Genomic DNA, 19,994 nt, shown 5'->3' with positions numbered 1-19,994 from the left:
AATTATACTCCCAAGATAGCAGAAGGATTCTATGTTTTCTAGTGCATTTCCCTCTACTGTGACCGTCTCCTTTCGTAGTGCATCTATCCTTAGGACTTTGAAGGGAGACATGAACAAGAATGAATTAATGTAAAGATGTATTTGTCTGCTGATGGTATAAAAGCCAATACTTCAGTGTTCTGGATTTTCCAGACATTCTTTGTACAACCTGTGGAGACAGCGTAAGGTCAGCTTGTTTTTCACTTAAATCCCCAGTCTCCGTGAATAAAGAGGTGAGCAAATTTATTGAATGGTGTAAATGAGGAATTTTTCTCTCTTGCAGGATGACCACATTGATGTAGCTGAATCAGCTGTTGTGGGGTTTCCTCATGAGATCAAAGGAGAAGGTATAATATTTTGTAATTGTTAGGGCAATTTTATCTCATGTATGACCTTTGATGTCCATCTGTATATGTTCAATGTTAACATCTTTTTTCGTTGTTATTATCTGTTTTGCTGGCGTAAGACAGATTATGTGCTTTGGATTCTTAAATGGGAGAAACATTTTATCAAGTTTACGTTTTTTTTGTTTGGATATTTACCAAACAGCTTAGGTTGCCCCTGCCTTATAGGATCTTATTGATCTTTACTTGTATAATTTGTGTCTGTTGAGGCACAATATATTTGCAGCATTTCTAATGATCAATTTTGAAATTTAAACAAGTTACAGCGTCTGGACGATCTGATCAGCTTTATTTGTACAATGTTAACCTTTCCTTTTGTGGATATTCTTAAGTGAGGAAATCTTAACAGTGTGTGAGTGACCTCATTCCCCAGGCTCTGGATTCTCCCCATGTTGATAAGCCCCTTCTATGTTCCTGACAGAGAGTGTATTACTGCAAATGAATATTGGTAAAGGAGTATGACAGGTGACTTTTCGGTAATAAAAAATGAATAGATTGTGGCCTGAAACCCTGGCAGGACTTGCGGTGAAACCTGATAGAGCTTATGATTCTTTGACAGTTCGGCATTTATCTATCGCATTTTTGCATCATCGTCATGAGAGAATCTATTTCCTCTGCCTTGCAGGTATCTATGCATACGTTGTCCTGAAGGATACACGCACTTTGGGTAAGAAAGAAATTGAGACTCAACTGCGTGCTGGTATTAAAAAGAGAATTGGGAACTTAGCCCAACCGGATATGATTCTGGTAAGATATATATTTTTTTTGGAAAAAAAAAATGTTCCTCCCTTGTTTGTCTATTAACCCTCTGCATGCGCATCTCGACCAGTGGTCATGATGACTCATACCTCCCTTCCGTACGCATCGCGACCACCAGCCGTGATCCGACATGAGTGTAGAAACTATACGGCTGACATGAGAATAACCATTTTTTGAACTGGTGATGTCTACAGTCCACCAGTGCAACGTTTATTAGTGCCGTTGGCCGGGCATTTGGCAGTCGGTGGTCAGTTGGGAGTTTTTATCGGCAATTTTCTGGGACATTGTTTAGTTTTCAAAATGTCGGATTCATCAGCTGATTTATACACAGATTTGCCCATCATTTTTCTGAAATTGGACGACAGTGATGAAGAGTTTGAAGGATTAGGTCCTCAAATAAAAAATTTACACGTGAATGATGGGGATATATCGTAGATCTAGCGAGTTACAGCCCAGAAGGGGACTTCGATATTCCTGCTGATCTCCATGCAGGCTGGACTAAAAATGATGAGCATTTTGATACCAACTACAACATCACAAAAAAAGCACATCTGACTAGACATATTTTTCCTTCTTACTGTAATTTGAAATTATGATAAATAAGAAAGATATGAACTTTTTTTTATTATCATGTTTAAAATTAGCATTTTTCTAAAACAAACCCAGCACTGAAGGGAAGTAATAGTAAAAATTGCTTAGCGCTAAGTGGGTTAAAGGTATCTTCATCTTTTACAGTGGAAGTGTTCACTTGTGCGAAGTCTCGAACAATAAAACTTTCACTGCTCACAATAGTTTTTCTAACAGTTTTAACTGCTCCCATGATATTTTAAAGTACCGGTACATTTATTCACTGTGGTTATTTCGATTTCTTTTTCAGTTTACTCCAGGCCTTCCCAGAACCCGCTCTGGTAAAATTATGCGGCGCATCCTTCGTAAAGTGGCGTCTGACAAACCAGATGAACTGGGAGACATCAGTACCTTGAGTGAGCCAGAAGTTGTTGATTACATTGTCAAGAAACATGAACAACTGCGTGGAGACAAATGAAGATTTGTCCTCTGTAGATGTGTTGAGAAATCTGGGCGCTGTTGTACGTATGTTTTATAGAATGAATTAATGTCAGTTATTATTTATGACGAATTTTGGGGTAATTTTGTTTTCTTGTAACATGTTTCGATTGTTGAAATGTGAAATTGTGATTTGAAGATGCACTTACATTACTGAAGAAAATGCTTATTTACCAAAACAATAATTTCTTTACTCTTTGATTTATTGTTGACATGTAAGATTTCTTGTGCTTTTTCCATTGTTACATGATATACTTGTTGTCAATTGTCAATGCAAATTATTGAGGCAGACAGATTAGAGCATTTACATCTAAGGATTGTTTATCATAAAAATAAAACGTATAATTTAGCACAAATTGTTGGAATAGTAAATATTTATTGAAAAAAAACAGTAACAGGTTCTGAGGAGTGAGAGGAAGCCATTGCTGTTCTTTCAGCATGAATATTTCTGAATCTGAAAGGGGCATTTTATGTTTACTCGTGTGCTTATGAATTTTACCTTTCTGATAGCGCTTTCGCAGTTGTGATTTCAAACAAACTGAGGCAAACATCCCTTAGGTTTATGCATTTCACATTTATAGAGTGAAAAGATAAAGAGGTCAAGTGAGATCTTAATATTATGTTCATAAGTAAAAATGATCATGTTGAGGTTAAAATTTTATTTTTTGGTTACGGTATGCTGTAAACTTTTGAGAAGTGCATAACTTTAATGGTTTGATCGTACAAGTGGTTTTCATTGAGGAAATACAAATGCATTTATTGGGTTGATCCTCACCCTCATCTGTCCCTTGACATCTGAGCTCTAAGGTCAGTATGGCACTGCTTGTGCTGATCACTTCATCCTGCCTCTCAGCCCCCTTTTTTTTTCTCGCCATTATCTTCAGTTTCATGAAAAGTTTTCAGTCTATTCTTTATTGTTCATTGTCAAATCAAAGGTTGTTTTTTTTTTTTGGGGGGGGGGGGTGCGGGGTTATTTGGTCTTTGGTTTACCTGTCGCTGATTAACCATTTCACAGCCAGAGCTGCATTATAATCTTACCAAAGACTCTAAGACCGTCTCTGGCGGCAGCTCAGGCACATTCCTTTACGCCGACTTTGACGTCCAATTTGTTTTCATCAATTGCCGAAAACAGGTTTCTTTTGTCAGGAGCTCATTCATTAGATGAAGAACTATACTATCAAAATAGGTTCACTTGTTTTGATTTTATGCCCAATCTAGTGATGTTTAAGCACTTTTAGATTTTGTACCAAAAAGAGGGCCCTGACATAGTGGGTTTACTCCCCTCGGCGATAAAGAGTTAAGGAATGTATCATCAATAGCCCAGATACTTTTATCCCGACCATTTGTATTGTAAAATGTCCGTGGTTCCTCACCTGTTTGCTTCATGTTTCCCTCTGATTTTCTTCTCTGAGAACGTGAGAGGTTCGGTCTATGAACTGATCCATGTGTGGTGATATTGATATCCACAGGGTTGTTAATGTTAGTTGCTGATTATGGATCATTTGTGTATTGCTGTGACACTTCAACTTTTCTTTCTTTGACTTTATTCTTAGTACAGCCTGTCTGGTCTTGATTTTTTCATGTAAAATCTTAATTTACAATGAATTTGTGCCATTTTGTTGATTTTATTCTTCAATTAGATAAACCCTTAATTTTAAAAAGTATGACAGACATGCAACGATTCAAAATGGGGATTAAGTTGTGAGGCTTAATTTCAGGAAATCTGTTAAGCCTGGCGTTTAGGGTAAACATTTTGGTGAATATCAGATTACGTCTTGAAATCTGAAAAAGTACAAACTTTGCCACAGAATATTTGTACTTGAGTGTCGGTGTTATGTGTGTAGTGAAAGAAATTAAAGTAGACATTTGTATGGAGATAGGTCAGCATCAGTTTTTTTCTAAACAAATTCTTTCACTTGCAGCATCTCCCCATAGATTTGTACCCCTAGACTGTGCACACTCATGGCCACCGCTGTACACTCTCTTTAAAAACCTCACTATGAAGTGTGCACACCGTAGCTGCTCTTTTACAGGTAAATAAAGGTCAAAAGTGCTTCTTTTCTCTGGATGTAATCCTCCTTTTACAACTTTTGCTTACACACATGTATTACCAGTTTTGTTACAGTTGACTCTGCATGGCATCTTGCCCCTTATTTGGCTTTATTGGTGTGCTCCATAGTGAGCTGGAAATACGTTTGAGTGCATGGTCTAGGATTTTTATAATACAAGTTTGGGCACTTACCTTATTGTCAGTGACGTTTTCAACAGTTATTCAGTTAGGAAGATAGCTTTACGTGAATGATAAGAATTGTATTAACCCACAGTTTCCGACTTCAGTGTCATTTTAATGGATTGTAAAGAAAATATATCTGAACCCTTCCAAGATGACACCCCCCCCCCATTGTTGAAGAGAAAGTGGCCATCTTAGACTGGTGGTCCTCTGAGACAGTGTCATACAAAAACAACAAAAAACAAGGGAGAAGTAGGAAGTGGTCGTTCCTACCATACCAGTCAAGTGGTTATTCTGGACAGATAGTTGCTAGAGCAGGTTTGGTTGTACGTCGATTTTGTAGTATTGTTTTAATTTTATAAGAGAGGAACTAACCAAAGAGAGGATTGTTGCTATCTCTAGTGTCATACGTTTTGATGCATTTTTTTGCTTTGTTTATATACTGTTAACAATTTTTTCCAATGTGATTTTTGACTTTGTTGGTATGGTGGTGTTTATTTAATTCGTACTTATTCTTGAGATGAGGGTTTTTCCTGTTTTTCTCAAATATTCCTCCAGAAAGTTTTTTCTTTTATTTTCAATTTCTTGATTGTTTTGGAAAGTGGAACTTGCATCATGTACATGAAAATATACAGTACAAAGTTCTGCTTTCCCAGCTTATGGTGCTTCTATGTCTTTTTTACTTTGTAAAGTTCATCAAAAGATGATACAAGTCTGAATACTGAAGCTCAAATTTTTCCCTCAGTTAAACTAGGTGAATAACATCGGTCAGTCTAGTGCTGATATCTTTATGACATTGTGGATGGATAACAACAAAACATGACATGTGACTTAATCTCTTTTGTGATGAATGGATCATGTATATTCAGAAGAATTGAAGACTTACAAACTGACCTCATAATAACTCTGAAAAGTTCTATGGAATATAGAAGAGTTGATCTTCAGTGGTATTTTAAAATTTGCTTGTCAAAGAGTTTTTCTTTTGACACTTACCAGGTATAATATCTCACTCATGTACACAGTGCAGCTACACACAGTGCTGCTTTCTTGTTGACTTTTCTCCACATAAATCAATCTCAAAGGTTCTCTGTGTGCCTTGTTCAACATACAGTCTAGTACTAGTATGTATATGTAGCAAAAGTGGTGGGACGTTGAAATCTTTGCGTTATGTACAAATTTCATATATATACATACAAATTTCACATTAATTTTGACCCCTATCCCCCGCAGTCATGCGATTTGGATTCATAGTTGCTCAAGTTAAGATCTAGAAATTGATTTTTTATCCATCTCTGCTAGGATTTGCCATTTTTCCTCGTTTCTTTTACTCTGCCATGGTCTACCCTCTACTACAACTTCACTATGACCCAACTTTGCAGAATGCTCACAAGCTGTTGTGTCGTGTGTAATCTGCATTGAAGAATTCTGACACGTGGTAACACAATCAGAAAAATGTCTTCATGCGACCACAAACTCCCCATACGCACAGCTGAGGTGTGCAGGCTAAGTTAGGTCTGGTTACATTGTTTCTGCGATATGTTCAAATGCAATATATCAGGTCCTTAGCCTACACGAGTCTATTGCCGATGGCTCATGGAGATTGTGGCCTACACTCGTACTGTACCATCCATCTATCTTTCTCTCTCTCCACCAAGGTTACTTCGATAAACAATATTTGTGGTGGTGTTAATAAGATGTAGGCTACCCTTTCTGACGCCAATTTTTCTACTATGTACGAATTGCTTACGCTAAGTGCAGGTTTTGAATACAAAGAAATATATATATATATAGATCTAGATAAATTTTTAAAAAATTTGGGGCATGAAAAATATGTTCACTATGTGTGTCCTAGACTGCATAGCTATAAATATATATATATAATAGATCTATATTCTTTTATGAATTGTTGTTTACATTTCTCATGTTGATTAGTTCATTGATACAGTCTAGTCTGCTGACTATTGCCTTTGGGAGGGTAGTTGAAGAGCACCACTGGTAGGTCCTTTTTTTCTTTCCTTCTAGTTCTGTTGTTGCTGTCTGTCTTTCTTACTTTCCCATTTTTGGCCCATATTGTTTTGATGTTCATGAAAATTATGACAGATAGTTTCAAACAGACATGTCTTGTACAGTTATCATGTAGGCTACGGTATCGCTAAGGTTTTATTTGACATAGGCCTACAGTAGGTTGTTTTTTTGTGTGCTCACAATGCCTGTTGCCAATATTATTTTTAAAAATATTTCTGTTTTGTGTTGCTCAATGGATAAGTCATTGCCAGAAAACAGATCATCGATTTTGATGATGTGTAAGTTTTGTTCCCTTTTGTTTGTTTCAGTTTCAGATTGGAGGACAGTTATCTGTTATTATGTTTCTATCTCGTTCCTCCGCCCTCTTCCCCGTCCCCCCACCACCCCAGCGAGCTTCTTTATCATACTCTCAAATTGTAATTTAATACTTTCATAACATGCAGTATTTTCAACTTTAACTGTGCCCAGTTGTTGCTTGCCAGGACAGAGCTGTGTTAGAACTTAGATCTATATATAGTTATTTTGCAGTACCCGGTACGCTTAAAAAATTGAAGATTTACGTAATTTCAGTACTATTCCAACGGAAGCCGTTGTATTGTGGTTATAAAATCTCTTATGATAAATGTCTAATGGTCTATACAATTGCCAAAATCGTCTGATTATAAGATGAACATTGTAGGCCTACTGGAGGATGGCATGGTGGCTTACACTACACACTATATTCTATGTATGGTGTACGGAATCTGTTATTAAAAGGGTCAAACACTGCTCACAGCAAAAGTTATCCTGTAGGAGAAGTGCAGTACTGTTTGTTTTTGTCATTAACACTTTGACAATTAAAAAAATATCCTTTAAGCAGGTTAGTAGAATGGCTGAGTGCGGCTATGACAAGTAGGCTATCTTTTAAGTCTTAGCTTAGAAGAAAGTTTCACTTACAGAACACTGGAAGCGCTCTGCTCAGTATTTACTGACACTGCTCAAATTGCTGTTAGTCAGTGGTTGGCGGATGCTCTCGGTGTGATTTGTTCCTTATTTCCTTTCAAATTATATCCTTATTGTCCTTATCTCTTCTTCTTTTTTGTGTTACTTGCATGTATTTAACATGAAAGACTTATAATCTTCGGCACTTATACTATCTTACCTTATTGTGTGGTAAGTGCCATAAGACTAAAATGGTTAGGCCGCCTCTACTAAAACAAACCAAAAATTGCTGTAATCAGAATTATGTGATATTTCTCCCTTTCTTTTTCAAACAATTTATTTTACTCCTGAGTGTGCTTATAGAATTAGAAGCAGAAACTTGCGCAGTTTGTTACATTTATTATAGATAAAAGTTTCCTCTGAATTCAAGGAATAGTCCATTTGTACTAGATCTACACAGTAGGTGAAAGAAGTTTTGGAGATTTACTTCACTATGTGCAGGGCAAGTGTCTGACACCAATTTGGTTGCTGTGAAATCAGATGTTGTGATTATATTTTGTAGGGTATAATTTACATACATCATGTATACATTATGATTATATCCATCTTGACAGTATTACTTCCTTATATTTTGTTTGGATACAGTGTAATTAACTTTGCAATTTGAAATTTATGTGTAATAATTTGCAGGTATTTTTATATCTTTGATAAAGACAACTCGGATGGAAGTCTTGTTGGGCTTTAGTGAAGGAGAAACTAACACTTCTATAAAACAAAGGTGCTGTGTACTGTATATTATAACAAAAAGTCAAAGATTATTTTGTGCGTGATAAAAATTCGAAGGGGAACTTTGAATGAGAATGATAAGCGGTGTTCTATGACAGAAAGCTCAAAAGAACTCTTTTGTACATGTTTTGACTTCAGTGAAGTCCTCTTAATCCCGCATCTGTGGAGCCGCCAGATTTACTAAGTTTAGCAGAGTTTTCAGTTTATAGAGGTTGTTGAAAAATAAGAAAAAATACTTAAGGGATTTTATCTTCTTTTGGTATAGGTCTACTACTGTTTTCAGATTAACCATGTTCGATTTAAGTTAAGCTGACTCCACTGTGTATATATATATATTATATATATTATTATCCTTCTACTAGACTCTTGTTGGGACTTATTTTACTCTCTTTTCTTATTCTACCTCCAGTAATTTGGTTGAGTGATGATATATCATGTATCTCAGAGTCAGTGATGTGTGTTAACATATTATATTCAAGTGTTAAGAAGCACAAACTGCATCATAATCATTACTCATTTACTAATGGCGTGTATTTGGAATTTTTTCTTGCTTAGTCTTTTGTATTGGTTGGGCTTCAGTTGTGACAGTTGTCTGTACTCTTAAACAGTGTGCTATGTATAAATCACTGCAAATTTATTAAAAATTATTATTATATTATACTGGTTTATATATTATATAAATATCATGTAACACTTACTTATTGATTATAAAGATTATATAATCAAATAATCTTGAATTTGTTTCATGTTGCTTGATTTGTCGACCTCATGATCATTTTGTGTGTTTTTGTTGGTGCTCTATGAAAATAAAATTTTAGTGGTTTAATTTTTTAACCATTGGAGTAACAATTAGGCCTACTTACTTGTTCTGCCAAAGCGATGATGGTAGCATCGATTCCTGACATGTCTCAATTTGCATTAATGAATTACACTTGCAGTGGTCTTTATTTCACAACAACACAACTATCCTATTTTCGTTTCCCTCCAAAATTGGATGCACCCTAAGCACGTATATTTTGGGGAATTTCCGATCACTGGTTTTAACACAAGCGCACTGTTAAGTGAATAGGGGTATGTTGTAGTTGTTCTCCAATTTCAACATAAAAATGGATATAATTGAGCACAGGGCAGTTATGAAATTTTTGTCCTTGCAAGGCAAGCAACTACAGGATACTATTATGGAGATGCATGCTGTATATGGAACTGATTGCCCATCCTATGTTGTAAAAAAAATTGTGGTGTAAAAAAATTGAAATGCGGATTTATGGACATTGAAGATGACCACCGTGATGGACGCCCAGTGACAACAACAACAGAAGAGAATGTGTTGAAAATCAAGAAACTTGTGTTGTCTGATAGGTGGGTGACAGTCGAACGTTTGAGCAAAGAAACTAAGCTTCTCATTGGATCAATTGAACAAATCTTAAATGAAATTTGAATATGATCAAGGTTTCTGCGAGATGGGTCTCACATTTGTTGACTCCTCCTAAAAAAGTGCAACATGTGGATTGTCGTTAAGAATTGCTTGGTCTGAGTCTGAATGAAAAGGATGAAACTAAATTTTTTGACAGACTATCAGATTTTTTTAACCAAGAAGGAGTGATTATGACAGACCATCTTGAAAATGGACATACAATCCCCGGAGACCATTATTCTAACCAGCTAAAAAAATAAAGAGAAGCTATAAAAGAAAAACGTTGAGGAAAGATCAGAAAAGGCATTTTACTGGGTCACGACAACGTGCAAGCACACACTTCAAGAAAAGCTGCAGAAACTGCGTGAGAATGTGGCTATGAAATTTTGCCACATCCACCCTATTCTCTAGATTTAGACTCGTCTGACTTTTTTTAATTCCCCAAATTGAAAAAAGGATTGAAAAGGATAGATCTAGCATTTTGAAAGTGATTATGAGGTTAAAGAAGCGGTAGAGGGCTGGTTTTCTGACAAGGAGAGGGTTTTCTATTCTCAAGGTCTTTTCTAGGTCATACACTAATGGCAAAAATGTGTAACTGTGGGAGGCGACTACATTATCATAGACTCTGAGAAAGATTAAAGTTTAGTACCAATAAATTTCAGCTTTCTACCTTTATTCCTTCATGGTCAGGTAAAAAACTTTTGGTATGCCCCTCGTATAGATTGAAGAGATGCTGGTTATGCACCCTAAGCATTCAACAAAGGGATTTCTATTAGCAATAATATGCTGAAAAGATCCTGAAAAGATCCAGTTGTGAGCAATGGTAACATTAGTAACAAAGACTTCTTGTTAACAACAAGATGAATTTCTTGGAAGTCTAAGAGAGATCCATTAATTTAGCAAGGAAGACAATGTACGCTGATGACATTCCAGGTTGGATTTCAATTCTGACCCTGGAATTTAGAATGACCTGGAGAATTTTGAAAGCTTATCAATACATGAGAAGATTGGAGAAATGGACAGTTAAATTTGAAGGACCTCCCTCTTGACAGGAGTAAACTTGTGTATTTAATTTTAATGGTAACCCAATCTATGGTATTTTTTCTGTAACCGTGGTACTGGTATCTTGAACATTTTTCAAAAGCCCCCCCCCCCCCCCCCCCATTTATATTCTTATTAATAGATGAGAGTATCAAGTATCAGACAAAACAGTTAGTCCACAGTGTTTGAAATAATGGAATATGCAGGGTCCTGATTTTTATAGAGGACCTGCAGATTGACCTTGGAAACGATGTTATAAAACCACAAATTTCTCTAGTAGGCCTACAAGATTAGAGCATTGCACCATCACTATACAACACAAAAATCATGTGTTTCAAGTCATGGATGAAGTGGGCGCTTGTCAGTTTTTGGGAATATATCAGTTATTTTTATCATCTTAAAGCTTGTTCACTTATTTGCTTCTAGTAGTTAGTTTTAGTGAAAACGTACCCATCTATCTTGTACCGTATAGCAGTGGAGATATTCGCAGTTGAAGGAGGTAAGGGTTGCCTCGTGCCAAAGTTTGGTGACTCCCAAAGCTTGAGTGTTCTTGGAAACTCAAATTTACATTTTTTTTTGTGCCTTTGATCTACTTTTTAACCCTATAATACGTACGTCGTGTTTTACAATGATATCCATACGACGTGGGGAACTCTGTGCCACCACTTTACAAAGAGGAAATTTACTTGTTAATCCGATCCGTACGCTTTGCACAGCAGTCTGTCAAAATGATTTTTTGAGAAATACTGAAAGTTTCAAAGAGATCTTTGGACTAGAAATATTCTAAAATGTGAAGAATACAACCCAGGGGGCACAAAATGACCCCAGGGTGTACGGATAGGGTTAAAAAGCAAATTCAAAGAAATGTGTTTTCAAATGGACAAAAAACAGTGTTGAGCCTAAAATAAACAATTCGATTGAAATTTGCCCAAAGAACTGAAAACTGCTGGTTTCTTTGGTGAAGTAGACTGATCTATTACTATTATTCTATATCATCATTAGGAAGCAGTTGCATAAAACTTCAAAGGAGATGCAGACAGTAAAAGATCTTAACAATATATAACAACTCACACATTTTATACTATATGTGAGTGGTACATTTATTATATAAAACAAGGAGTTTGGAGAACATTATTATATTAACAACATGAGAAAGGTAATTTTATGGAAATGACAATGTATCTGAATGGAAAGAAAAACTATAAGATACAATCAAGAAACGGCACACACAAGGGTGAAGATTGTGAGATATTGGAGATCCTCATGTACACACTCTTCCCCATCCACAAACATGCACACATGAATACATTCATACATATGTGTATAACACGCATAGGTCGAACACAGAAGACTCGAAATCATGCATCCGTCTAGCTGTGTCTGCGGCCCCATTTTTTCCCCTTCTTTATCTTTGTAAGATTTCCCTCAAACTACATGTACCAAGGCCAGTCCTGATGAATTCGAGCTATCCTTGTTATACTGTATGTTCTCATACATTATAACGTATACACATGTAAGTAAAAAAATGACTGGACAGGAGCATGATAGATTTAAATTTAAATGGTGATCAGAATTTTTCGAGAATGGTAATGAGAATGATGACATCAAGCTTGTTTTTTCTTTTTCTGTGGAGGTGGTTTATCAGAACAGTCCCCATTGCCATCCTCCTCGTCATCATCGCTACCATCATCTTCGTCATCATCTGTGCCATCAACATCTGTTTAAAAGAAAGTTAAGATAAAATATAGACTAATCATCAAAATAATGATTTGTAAAGGTGACATGGTAGGCCTACAATATAGTCTAACATGCATACAATAAACATACAATTACAATAGCGAACAGATTTTTTTCTTATTAAATATGTAAAATCTAAGAGTACATTCTTTGTACCGTATTAAAAACACATACATGAGTGAAATTTGTAAAATATATGGCATGTAAAGATTTCCATTTCCAGCTGATTTCACTATGTGCGTGCTGGACTATATATATGTGTATAATATTATGTACTCATGATTTTTGTTTTGTGAGACCACAAGAAAAGAATAGACAAATAGGGGACTTTCTGGATGCAGTATATATGTTTGGCAAATACTGATGTTTAATATAATTATCTACCTTTTATATTAATATATTATATAATTAATAACACATCTTCAATTAAAAAAATTGTCAAACAAAAGAGTTTGCAAACGTAGCTTGACTGAACAAATGATTTTTCCAATGCATAAATTCATAAAATTGGCTTTCTGAGTAACTGAGAATTTGCACCATGTCATTAGGTAAAAATATAGTTGAGTCACTGAACTTTCCAAACTACAGTCAAACCTTGTTTTACAACCCCCCCCCGGTGTACCATCAGGTTTTGCCAATGTATAAAAAGGGATGCCAACCGCTAACTGTTTGAGTTGTATGGTTCCTATTAAACTAATGTAAAGTGTGCAAAGTGTGGTAACTAATTTGGTTTCTCTGTTGCTAATAATAATAAGGGTGACCTTATTTAGGCCACATATGGCCTAAATAAGCTAAACCCCCCTCCCTTACTACCTTATTTAGGCCACATCTTATAGTAGATTTCTTGAACTAACCATGGATTCGGAAGGTCGAGATTCTACTGATCTAATTAAGGATTGGTGGACCGCGGGGTCAACATAGTGAAATCAGTAGATCTAGGTTTAATTAAGGATTGGTGGACCCTGGGGTCAACGTAGTGAAATAAGCACATGTAGATCTAGGTTTAATTTTAAGGATTGGTGGACCCTGGAGTCAACGTAGTGAAATAGGTAGGTGTAAGGTGGACCCCAGGGTCTACCTAACGAAATACTAGTTAGGTTTTAGAATAGGTGGAACCTGCGGTCACCGTAGTAAAACAAGTAGGTTTAATCAAGGTGTCCCGGGGGTCCACCAATCCTTAATTAAACCTTCTTATTCCTCTACGGCTATGGTGACTCCGAGGTCCACCAATCCTTTTAAAATTAACCCTACTTATTTCACTACGCTGACCCCGGGGTCCACCAATCTTTAAAGAAACCTACTTATTTCACTAAGGTGACCCTGGGGTCCACCTGTCCTAAAACCTAGTATTTCGCTAGGTAGACCCCGGGGCCCAGGGTCCACCTTAAACCTGCTTATTTATCACTACGCTGACCCCGGGTCCACCAATCTTTACTTAAACCAAACCTTATTTCACTACGGTGACTGGGGTTCACATCCTAAAACCTAGTATTTCGCTCTGCAGACCCCGGAGTCCACCTATCCTCTACAGGACTAAACTATTATCAATTTGCAATTTTCATTGATTAGCATATTGTTTTAAAATATTGAATCAGAGACTCGCTGTCTAAAAAGTCCACTGCTAATGTTATTCTTATCAAAGAAAATGGCAAAATTTGATTTTATGACATGTTAAAAAAAAAGAGTTTAATTTTTAAAAAATAAATAAAAAATATATAAATATAGACTCTCTCTCTCTATATATATATAAAATCTAGATCTATATTAAGACTGAGCAGAGGCTTACAATGTAAATTCTGTGCTCTACAAGTAGAGAAAATCTTAAGTTTGCGGAAAACAGATTTTAGAAAAAAAAGTTGGATCTAATTATTCTAATAAAAGTATAAGTGATTGTTATGCTGAGATTTGTTATTATTAACTCTGGAAATACAGTTAGTTGCTGAATCTAAAAGTAACTAGAACTGTGCAATTCGTTTTACTTCAATTCCAAAGCCCAAAGGCATAGCAATTAGATCTAGATCTAGCAGTTGTAGGCTCTCTGGCTGCTTCTAGCATAGGCCTGCTACTACTGATTCTAGACAGGGAATCTAGATCTAGCTATCGCCTGCACTATTAAAGTCAAATATATGGAAAATAAAAACAAAACTGAATTTTTTGTCAGTCAGTACATCCCAATTGCCATAGCCGCACATATATATTAATAGTTGAATAATGCGATACACCGAAGTAACACGTTATCAGTGTGCAGGGGAGAGCGAGGTGCCCGGGTCGCTGACCGGTCGATTCGGTGGTTCGGCTTTTGTAGATCTATGCATTTTTTACGGAAAGCCCTATTAAATTATTAGATCTAGATCTATTAGTGTTGTGAAAACTTCAACCTCTACAGCTCAGGCGTCAAAAGATGCTGGAAAATAATAATAGCCTACGTCCTGAAGTTTCATAATTTATACAGAATAACACAGTACACAGCCAGTAGTTTTTATTTCATCGAGTTATAAAAACGGCCTTCGTATAAAAATTGCCTTGTTTTCAGAAGCAAATTTTAATAGTTCTAGTTCTACCAAATCGATTTTCACGCGAATTCAACCATTTTGATGATTTTTCTTTTCCTTTTAAAAAGATGTAGATCTAGGCCTGTCGGATGTGGCATGCAGTGCGATTAACAGTATTAACACTGAGTTGTTTAGATCTAGATCTAGACCCATGAAAACACCAGGCTTCGTGGCCGATCACAAAAGTCTACGGGGCTTATCAAGGCCGATTCGCCCCGCCGCGAGCACGTCACAAAACTGCCTACATGATAGAATCTACTACCAAAGATTCTCTACACAATCTTTGCTACTACTACTACATGTACTACTACGATGAGACAGTACGAGAGAGTGTCACTCAGGTAAAGATAGTGTAACTTTGACTCAGCCACGTAGTGTACACACTTTTTATACCCCAAATTTAACCCGGAAGTCCATTCGGAGGATTTGACCTTTTCACTTGACCAAAGTGTGCCAAAATGGTAGCCTAGCTTTTGCCCCTCCATGAAGGAAAAATCTGGCCCTCAATCAAACCATTGGGATTGAGCAAAATTTTGCGTTATTGTGCTTTGTTCTTTACAATCATTATGATTATGATTTATAAGTTGTACACTGAGACAAAACCGTACTAAATGAGAAAGGTTCACCATTATGAAAGTGGAACGAACTCAGTTGCCTGAAAAGGGTAGTTTGAGCATGTGTGGCCTAAATAAGCTAAACCCCCCCCTCCCTTACCTTATTTAGGCCATATGTGGCCTAAAAAAGCACTCCCTAATAATAATTGTAAAAATAAACAAAGGTTAAGACTGTCTTGAAAGGTATTGGTAGCCTCAGAGCTGGTAGTATCGGAGTACAAGTACTCCTGTACTTGTACTTACGTTACAATTTTCGGTACTTTTACTGTACTCCGGTACATTTTTTAAACCAGTACTTTTACTGTACTCCGATACTTTTTATAAAAGTACTTTTGAGTACTTTTAAAGTACATTTTGAGTACTTTGGTAGCTTAATGAAAGGGTAAGTGCAGGCATTTCTGATCATAATTTACGGAACAAAAACCCGATCAACCGCCAAGAGTTAAAAGTTGAGATCAAAGAACGGCCCGTCGCCTCAAAGATCAGCCACTATCGTGAATGTGATCTCAAGCGTTGTAAAACTTCTTGAAACGGTACAGTGTTTGCTCCAGACGAGATCACACCAAGGTGTGAACTGACCGATGCGTTTCTTTTCCCCAAACATCGCACTCGCATCTGACCTCACCACCTAAACTTACATCACTCCCTGGGTGGGTAGGGCCTACAAGTTCGCTCCAGGCGGGATCACATCAAACTGTGAACTCTTCCCTGACCATTGAAAGCAGTTTTTCCCGAATTTGCGAGACAACCTGAATTTTAATTAGTGTGGTCACATCGTAATGGTGCGTAACGACAAAGGAGGTTGGGGGGGGGGGGGACTCAATAAAATTGTTGGACAGGTAAAGGGGAGGGGCAACTGGATAAACGTAGATAAAGATCTCAAGACTCACGATAGGCTAATGAGTGTGTATATATAATATTATTTATGGCATGCCTCATGCCACTGTGATTGGTCATCAAGGTTGACCACTCTTTGCTTGCCATGTCATAAATCCACCCAAGGGTCACGTCAGTTTATGGGTCACTGTAGATTCTTCCTTGGCTTCGTTGGCTAGGATCCCATATTTTCCTTGCTTCCGAGCACTGGGATCTTAGGCGGAGACTACTGCAGTAGAGAATCTTTGGTTACACTACTCTTACTAGACTCTAGGAAACTATTGTATTTTGGTTTGCCGTTGGCGCCGTGGACTACACAGTGTGACCAAAATCTGTTAGACCACTATAATCAATTGAAACTGAAACGGTGTTCTCAATGTGTATCTAACAATTTTTAGGCTGCCTAAATTTCTTTTAAACTTTTTTTGGGTGGTTTTTGCTTAAGGCTACATTGATTCCTTGAGGATTTGTTAATGAAGAATTCAATGCACTTTTCCATTTCTATGTGGGCCATTTTCATCAATTTTATGTTTTCTTAAGAGCAACTTTGTATCTACATTTTTCAATATTTGGATACTCTTTCTGTAGAACTTTCCGACCTCTAGGACTGACTTACATTTGATCACATTGTCTTGCTCAAACAAGTTCTATTCATAATATCACTTACCCACTAGTTGCGTCTGTTCGTTTGGGTTGTTTTTTGTTCAACTTCACGGACCATTTCCACCGTTCAGTGCGTACATTGTATATTCAAATGCTTTGTATACTGTTTACATTTTTAGTAATAAACAGCCTAATTTGTCAAATATACTGAATAAGTTATAAAATATGATGTTTTGCATAAGCGCTGAAGTGTTTTAGCATATTAGCAGAAAGTACTCAAAATGTACTCATAAGTACTTTTTAAAAAAGTACTTGTACTCAAGTACATTTTATAGGAAAGTACTTTTACTGTACTTAAGTACATTTTTTAGATTGTACTTACATTTGTACTTAAGTACTTTTTAAAAAGTACTTTAACAGCTCTGGGTAGCCTACATTTATACATCTGAAATGTTTATCATTAATTAAAAAGCTGTCTCTAATTAATGGCAGTAGCCTACATGTATTGTCAGCATGGTGCTAATCTTTATTGCCTATTATTTGAGACACCCATGGTTCTGTTTGGTGTTCTACAGTCGATGAGTTGAGGCTCAGATGTCATCAGGGGAGTGAAAAATAGATCCAACTCATCTGAAGTTCAACTTAACTGACTGTTGGGAACAGTACAGTAAAGAAAAAGAGGTGCTGGGACCTGAGAAAAAGGTTCAACCTAACTAAGGATTAACTCAAGCGAGTTCACTACAAGCGGAGTCGACTGTATTTGCCACTTACTTACTGCTTTAGCCATACCTGGACAAGACTCCAGACTGGCAAAAGGATAGCTCATTCAGTTACGTGGAATTTTACGGAGGATGAGAATGCTAAGAAACTAACGAAATACACTCGGTTAACAAAGTCTTGGCCCAAAACATTAACTCCCCCCGTTCACCCTTACCCCAGCCAGACATATAAATTCTATAATTAGCATTTTATAGTGTTCCCAATTTTAAAGAGATAGATATATATAGTTCTATTGGACAGAAATGGGATGAAGAATGTCTGTTTCTGAGAGAAAATTATAGTGTGTTACTTTGTTCAATGCGTCACATAGGCCTACCTAGTGCACACAGCCAATTGAATTCAGTTAAATTGAGTCGGGGTCTGCCGGGTTTTTTCCCCCATGGAGGGTGAAAAGCTACCATGTATGATGGCACATTCTGACTGAATTTGATTGCGACCTTAAAAAAAAAAGCGCTTATTTTTTAATGTTGCAAGTCGAACAATTGGGTGTGAACAGCCAATCACCAGGTCATTTTTGTCCTCACGTACAAGGACGCAAAAGGGAAACATCACTACTAGTACTACGAGGGCTGTCCCACGGAAAAACAGAATTTGGCTGTAATATTTTAAAACTAGATTATATCTAGATTTCTAGATCTATACATTTTTTTTCAGACCTGGGTCTGAATAGATAAAACTGTATTTTTTTACTTTCCCTCCTGTCTCACACTTAGTTCTACCAGTTGTCCATTTTCTACTAAATATTGAAGCGCTGAACATTAATATCAACTTCATTTCCGTCGCAAATTATAGTTTTTGAAATATCTGATTGTTCATACTAGAGATAGAGTCTAGATCTAGTAGACTTAGACGTGCTTTGGACTATTTTCTAGAAAATAATTGATTTGCGACAGTTTTAGAGGCTTTAAGTGTGATCTGCAGCAAACAGTACTGCAGTTTGACCACCGAAGCAGTGCGTCTGTGTGCGGGAGAGAAAGTAAAAATTTACAAAACCTACTAGACCTATAGATCTAGAAATCTATATTCGGACTCGTCCGAATAGATAAAAAATCTAATCTACCTTGAGTCCGAATAGAGCTGGCCATTAGAGATCTAGATCTAGATCTAGATCTAGTTTTCTTATGTCATGGACCGCGCATTGCATGGACTTCGACATACAGTCTTGTCAGTCATAATCATAATTTCATCATCAATGAAATTCTTACACTTAAGTCGTAAGATATGTAGATCTAGATAGACTCTACAGAACTATCCATTCAAAGCTGTTAGTTTCTTTATATTAGGCCTATATTAATGTCTTCATAAAATCTTAACTTACTCTCTTCAGAGCCCTTCCCGTTTTCAGAACTTGAAGTTGAAGCTTTGCCCTTGCTTTGCCCAAGCGCTGGTTTACGTTTCTTCTCTTCCTCAACTAGAACAGATAGATACTTGTTTGACTGTTCCTGAAGGCTACTGAATGAAGTACAAAGATTTTCATAGGAAACACAGTCGCCTGAATCTCGTACAACTGAGTGAGACAAAGTCTGATCCGTGCCATCAGGAAGATGGATCGTCAGTTTGAGTGTTGTCATGTCGCGATGCTGGGTGCACTTTCACTTTAATAGCGAAAGTAGTTTACTTACCAAAAAGGCGAATGCCGGAATCCGGAACCCAGAACTAGGAGCCGGAAAAGTAACTGAAAGAATTGAAAGTGTATCATCATTTTGGCCCATAAAACCTTATTGTAAAACATACCCAAATGTATTCCTTCATAAGTAAATATTTAAAATAAATTGTTATTTCTGACTCTAATCTTTCTTCAAACTGTAAGTCTTCAGTCTTTTCCCAGAAACGAACATAAATATTAAATAATTGCATGAAAAGGAATTCACAGGAGCACAGAAAGTCAACGTTCAAAGAAGATCAATGGACCAATGGAAGGAAATAGAAACATAGTAATATTATAATACCAATTACAAGTTTAATAAAAAGCATACCAAGTCACGAGTCGTTTTCCTTAGGTGCACAATGTGCAGAAAGCAGAGAAATATCGCCTGAGTTCAGTGTTTACCCATTGTGTGTGTGTGTATGTGTGTGTGTGTGTGTGTGTGTGTGTGTGTGTGTGTGTGTGTGTGTGTGTGTGTGTTTGTTTTTTGCGTGTATGCGTGC

The 19,994-nt window shown here is 36.7% G+C and overlaps 2 protein-coding genes across 2 annotated transcripts in view; one reads left to right on the top strand and one right to left on the bottom strand.

The window, feature by feature from the left end:
- Positions 1-9,063, top strand: part of LOC101846469 (acetyl-coenzyme A synthetase 2-like, mitochondrial) — a 31,989-nt gene extending 22,926 nt beyond the window's left edge. The window contains exons 12-14 of the mRNA XM_005110824.3: positions 323-386; positions 1,069-1,190; positions 2,080-9,063. Coding sequence (XP_005110881.1) covers positions 323-386; positions 1,069-1,190; positions 2,080-2,247 — 354 coding nt within the window. The 3' untranslated portion in view covers positions 2,248-9,063. The remainder of the gene's footprint in view (positions 1-322; positions 387-1,068; positions 1,191-2,079) is intronic.
- Positions 9,064-11,641: 2,578 nt separating this feature from the next.
- LOC101846255 (PH domain-containing protein YHR131C) lies at positions 11,642-19,461 on the bottom strand. Its single transcript, XM_005110823.3, has 2 exons — positions 19,165-19,461; positions 11,642-12,401 (listed from the first exon to the last, which is right to left on the bottom strand). Exons 1-2 carry the CDS (start codon positions 19,415-19,417, stop codon positions 12,289-12,291), a joined length of 366 nt encoding a protein of 121 aa, XP_005110880.1. The 5' UTR covers positions 19,418-19,461; the 3' UTR covers positions 11,642-12,288.
- Positions 19,462-19,994: the final 533 nt, after the last annotated feature.

This window comes from Aplysia californica, unplaced genomic scaffold, assembly GCF_000002075.1.
Source record: "Aplysia californica isolate F4 #8 unplaced genomic scaffold, AplCal3.0 scaffold00950, whole genome shotgun sequence".
Classification (NCBI taxonomy): domain Eukaryota; kingdom Metazoa; phylum Mollusca; class Gastropoda; order Aplysiida; family Aplysiidae; genus Aplysia; species Aplysia californica.
This window is presented reverse-complemented; position numbering and strand designations above follow the sequence as displayed.

Bases quoted from the DNA above. Each gene is read 5' to 3' on its own strand.
- LOC101846255 (XM_005110823.3), bottom strand. From the start codon at position 19,417: ATGACAACACTCAAACTGACGATCCATCTTCCTGATGGCACGGATCAG. The intron at 12,402-19,164 runs GTAAGTTAAGAT...TCTTTTAAACAG, and splicing joins CGGGAAGGGCTCTGAAGAGA to ATGTTGATGGCACAGATGAT.